Source organism: Nematolebias whitei, chromosome 4, assembly GCF_014905685.2.
Source record: "Nematolebias whitei isolate Nwh7 chromosome 4, NemWhi1, whole genome shotgun sequence".
Lineage (NCBI taxonomy): Eukaryota > Metazoa > Chordata > Actinopteri > Cyprinodontiformes > Rivulidae > Nematolebias > Nematolebias whitei.
Window position 1 is genome coordinate 8,786,960 of NC_056501.1, and position 5,742 is coordinate 8,792,701.

The 5,742-nt window shown below is 40.1% G+C and overlaps 1 protein-coding gene across 2 annotated transcripts; it reads right to left on the reverse strand.

Moving 5' to 3' along the window:
- Positions 1-3,561: 3,561 nt before the first annotated feature.
- LOC119408823 (polyadenylate-binding protein-interacting protein 2) lies at positions 3,562-5,578 on the reverse strand. 2 transcript variants are annotated; one of them, XM_037675673.1, is made up of 4 exons: positions 5,474-5,578; positions 5,122-5,284; positions 4,253-4,453; positions 3,562-4,168 (listed from the first exon to the last, which is right to left on the reverse strand). In XM_037675673.1, exons 2-4 carry the CDS (start codon positions 5,257-5,259, stop codon positions 4,103-4,105), a joined length of 405 nt encoding a protein of 134 aa, XP_037531601.1. In that variant the 5' UTR covers positions 5,260-5,284; positions 5,474-5,578; the 3' UTR covers positions 3,562-4,102. The 2 variants fall into 2 exon arrangements, with proteins under 2 accessions (XP_037531601.1, XP_037531600.1); XM_037675672.1 differs by having other exon boundaries at positions 5,122-5,287.
- Positions 5,579-5,742: the final 164 nt, after the last annotated feature.

Sequence of the window (5,742 nt, forward strand, 5' to 3'; positions counted from 1 at the left end):
CATCCAGTTTCAGCCACACATTCATCCATCCATTCATCCTTGCCTCCATCCAACCATCCATCCAGCTGTGCAAAAAATAGCTTTTTCATGTTTATTAAAAAAAAAAAAGATGAGAAAAATGGACAGGACACTTTAAACACTTTCTGGAGACACTGTATCTCCTTAGAATGTTCTGGTTCTGCCCCGGAGTCTCCTCTCAGAGAAATGTACCCACAAGACACCTGATCCCTAGTTGCTCCCTGGGCGCTTATAGCTGCCCACTGCTCCACCTGGGTGTATCTCAGGTGCGATGGGTTAAATGCAGATAACTAACTTTTTTTAATTGTATGGGAACATACAATGATGACAACACATAGCACTTATCTTATCTCTGCCCAGAAGACACCCTAATTAGATAACCCCCCCCATCAGACCCCTTTCAGTTAATATTATTATTAAACCTTTATTTTACCAGGACAAAGTCCCACTGAGATTAAAAGCCTGAAGTGGAGCAGCTCCCCCTGGATGACAGAGCTCCTCACCTCATCTCTAACCTCCCTACGAAGGACAAAAAATTTAATTGTTTGGATCCAGGATCTGATTCTTACAGTTCTGGTTGAGTCCCCATGACCATGACAGTCGAATAAATCCAGAGCTTTGCCTCAGGTGAGGTAAAAACTCATGTGCACCTGCAGAATAACTTTGCTTTGGGATTCAGGAGGCCAGTATCTGGTCCTGATGATGATGAAGAGGATGAAGAGGTGGTGGAGGATTGTGGAGATCCTTATGGATTTTTATAGGCATCTGTAGCTGCAGCAGATTCTTAAGCATCTCCCGTCAACCAATCAACTCTCTGTGAGTGTGTGAGGCCACGCCCCCTCCAACATTGAAGCTGGTCCTGTTCTGACCCGTGGGCCTACAGAGGCAGATCAGAACATCTGCTGAAACATTTCCTCCCACTTTAAACAACAAGAACAACGAGAGGTTTTGAATTAAAAACACAAACTCACCTACACTTTGGCAGGTTATTTAAATTATGCTTTTTTATTTTATTTTCTGTCTTTTAGTTATTTATTATATATTATTACACGGACTCATGTTCATGTTTGTGCTGATGCTCGACGTAATGTTTTTATGTTATGAGTGCTTAGTGTATATTTAGTTGATGTTTTTCTTAGTTCATATCTTAGATCTTGTTACTGTTTTTCTTTGTACCACATGAGGTGCGAATGACAATAAAGAATCTCTGACTCTGATTTTATCTCCATCACCGTTTACTTTTGTGTAAACAGTTCACAACCTGTATCTTCAGGGAGAAACAAGCTGATGGTGCTGCTCCATATCCGATTGTCAGAACTTTAAATCCTGCTGGTTCGTTTGTCTTTGCTCTCTGATTTAGAGCAGCATCTGACAGAACCTGATCACGGGAGATTTTAAGTCTGAAGGCGAGTTACCTCTCAGCTGAAATCTACAGGATCAAACTTTCCTTCTGTATCATAAAACCTGCAGCATCTTTCATGGAGGAGAATGCCATAGATGTGACGTCACTGCAGCGCACAATGAACCACAGTAAAACTGCGCCCTCTGCTGGATAATGCTCAGAACTACACCAGGGCTCCTCAGGTTCTGTTCGTGGCTGAAGTTCTGGTTCTGATTCAATCTGATCATCAAGTTGAGTTCTTCTGAAGGATAAAAAAAACAAACAAAACATTTATGTCCTTCAGTCTGACACAGGGTGCCCACGAATTTTTTATGTTAAAATTCAGACTTTTCTAGATTCAGGTTTTTGGCCAGTAAAGTTTACATTAAACGTCTGAGACTGAGTTTATTGTAAATACACAAAAGAGGAATTTTATTTTTGGTATTCTTTAAACACAATTAAAACAAAAAATATATACACAGAATAATGGCATCATGGAATAATTAATTAATTAAATATTATATTAAATAAATAAGGAATGCAGTTTTTAACATTCAGTGAAATCTGATTTATAAACCATATTTATTATTATTAGTTCAACCCAGTTCACAAATAAAGTTTGGGTAAAAAATGCAACATGTTTGAACTAACTTGTATCTAACAATCATGAAATTATGAAAATAAACCAAATATCTAACTCTAAAACTTCAGAGAATTTGTTGATTACAAGATTTAATCAATTTAACACGTAAATATTTTACGGTCCTTCTGTCTCCTCAACATAATTTTTGATGCATCTTCTTTCCAGCGAAGCTTGTTAGATATCCAAAAATTTACCGGACATCCCAAAGGTCACCACCTGAGTGATTTCTCTCGAATCTGTCCGTGAACCCTGTGGTCCACATCAGATGCTGAATTGGTTCCAACCAGTTTCTCAGTGGGAAACCGTCCTTTCAGGTCCAACTTGAAATCTGCAGCTGGGTACGTAGTCATAGTTGACCATCTCCATTGGTGTCAGCTTTGGTGATTCTGGTATGAAAACTTTGGAAGATCTGGCTGAAGCCATCAAACGTTAACTGTTTATGTTTGTTTCAGCCTGTAGTGGACCCTCCACCCCAGTCTTGTTCTGTTTCAAGACTTCCTGTTGGCCCAGAAGGGGACCACCATGGATCAAACCTTCATTCTTTAATCTGGATTATTTACTGGCCAGAGATGTTTCTTCTGATAAATCAAGAACTGATGGAGGGGCAGCAGGATCAGATTATATTTAGACCTGGAGACACAAGAAGAACTCATATCTACCAGTAGATGCATCAGTCTCCCATAGAAGATTCATTCAACCTTTATTTATACAGGTTCGTCTCATTGAGTCACGGGGACTCATTTACAAAAGACCTGTTTTAAATAAATAACAAAGATGAGGTACTGACAACAGGAGACAACCATATAAAATTATATAAAATGAAAAGTAAATAAAAAAAATACATAAAAACAAATAAAAAACAAGATAGATCTCATCAAGTCTTAGGGTTCAATGATCTCCAGTGTTCCTACGAAAAAAAAAAAGATTTGGAGATACCTGAAAAGATCTGGTAAATGTTTGGTCACTCAGTGGTCTCTGTCCTGTGGAACTGTTTTTTTTTTTTTTCTCTCTTATCCTTTATCGGTTTATGATCTATCTTTAAAAAAAACATCCTTCAACAAGAAATCCCCATAAATTTTATTAAATATTATCGCTTTGCTTTAAAGTTTGAAAAACCTTTATACGTGGAAGTTTTTAGCCGAGATAAAATAGTAAAATCCTTTTTTTTTTTTTTTAAATATATCAGCTTCAAAATCTTCTATTCGAGATTTTCTTATTTAAATAAATATAGATTTCTTTTTAAAGCACAAAAGAGTTTACAAAACAAAAAACACTAAAACCAGACTCCAGACGTTTCAGAACCCTGGTTACTTAAAAAAAAAAAAAAAAACTATTGACATTAAAAATCTTAATAAAACCTACTGTGTACATGGATCCTAAACGCCTCATTAGTTAGGGGTGTTAACCAATCAGAGCAGGCTCCGCCTCCTGTATCGATCTGAACAGGTTCACAAATCAAAACCAAAACACTGGAATTTCTCCATAAACATTTATTTTGACTAGTTTAAGAAAAAATAGATTTTTTTTTTTTTACACATATTTTTTAACTTTATATGACTTTTTATACAGTACTTTCTGTGCGTTTAGAAAAAAGTTTACATCAGTTAATGAAGCAGCAGAAACGCAAAGGATGCTGGGGGAAAAACACACACACATCAACCCTGACTGGACAAACTTGGATCGGACTCTAACTTGGTGAAACTGACCCGGGAGCAGAGAAGGTTTCAAACACAAGGAAGGGGTCAGTTTCAGGTGAGCCAACAGAACCAGAACACTCAGGTAGATTTTGGGTTTTATAGAAGAAAAAAGTGCTAAAATAAAAGAAGAAGAAGCCGTCAGTGACGCCGCTGTCGGCTGATTTACATTCAGAGTTTTCCTCAGACACATGGAGCAAACAGGAAGTGACAAAACCCAACTTTTCTCAGAACACACGGGAGGCGACAGCAGAACTTTGGCAACACGTCAGGCTGAAGGTTCGAGAGGCGTCTGGAAAATACAGCAGACATCTTAGTGATGATGTCACAGTGCGGACTGAGACTCGGGGGCGGGGTCTGGTGGCATCACATGGCGTGTTTCTGGATGCCCGGAGTGAACTCCTTCGCGTTGGGATTCAGGCTGCTCTTCATCTGGAGGAAAAGGTGGAACAGTTCCATCAGAAACAGAAGGTGAGGCCTTCAAAGGGTTTTCTGGTTGGCTGACGCCAAACTCACCGCCATGTCCAGATCGAAGGCGTCGGCGTGCACGTCCCCGTCAGCGTCCAGAACGAGCAGACTGATCTGCTCCTGTAGCTGGTGGATGTTCAGAGAGGGGAGGTCCCTGGATGGGATGAACCACTCCCTCTGCTCCTCCTCCTCCAGCATCTCCTGGAAACACAGCTCGATAAACTCCTCCTCCCACAACTCCTCCTCCACCTGTGCAGGTAAACATATTTACACCAGTTAGGACAAAAATAAATATCAAGAAAAAAAGAAAAATCTACCCATCAGATGAAAAATTTACCAAAACCAGAAACATGTACAAAAAAATAATAAAAAATAACAAATACATAAAAAAACTGGTAAAATTAAATGCAAATCACAAGAATCAAACAAAGAATGAAAATATAAAACAAAGGCTAAATGCAGCAGGTCCAATCAGAATCAACAACCTTTGATTGACAGCTCAAGGAGCCAATAGGAGTCTTCACGGTCTCTAAAGTCCGTTTCAGAAAACAATAGGAAAACTTAAGTTTTTGGACCAACAAGGGGTCAAACATAAGAACCAGGGCTGGGTCAGACATCAAGATGTGGTTCTGGTTGTTGTTGTTGTTGTTGCAATAATCAGTTTCTAGTAAACATTAAGCGTTTTGCTTCAGCCATCTGAACCTTTTAAACTTATTTTGTTTCCAGAAAAACAACCTTTCCAGAACCAGAACCAAACATTCAGTCTACATGGTTCTGGAACAGGACCCAGACTATCCTGGATGTAAGGTATTGTGTGACGGTTTTCATTTGATGCATGTTTGGGCTCATTTTAACAACAGAATGTTCTGACCCCAGATCAGGTCCCGGTTCGGGCACAGAACATGGCTGGTCCTCACCTGTCTGTTGAACTCCTCCTCGTTCTCCATCCACATATACTCCGCGAATGGGTTCTCCTCGGAACCGAACTGGCTGCTGAGGATCACCTCTCCTGCTGGCATCACGTTGTTGGAGGTGTTGAAGTTCGGGTCCTTCATGTCCTCTCGGCTCGGTTCTACGGCTCTGCTGGACAGAGGGGGAGGGGAGAGGAGGTTACCGCTAACAAACAGCGCTGCGCGGCCATGAAGGCCGCTGACTCACAGACGGACAACAACAGCAACGAGGATCGCTCGAACAGAACCACAACAGAAACGAAAACCGACACACAGCGACGGACAAAACAAATTGTTCGGTTTTTAGCTCCTTAAATACCTGCTGAGCTGATTTCTTCGATGGTAGAAGAAGTCAAACTGGTCAGGTTAGGTCCAACTTCTCCAGTAATGGCCGCGCTGCCTCTGTTTGTTTACATCGACTGCGTCACACAGAGCTCGATCCTGATTGGCTCAACGGCTGTGCTGCCTTCAAGGTCTTCAGGTCCTGTATGAAAATGTTAAACTTTTATATACAACACACCCACACACATATTTATATATAGATATATTTATATAGATATATGTGTGTGTGTATATATATAAACTGTA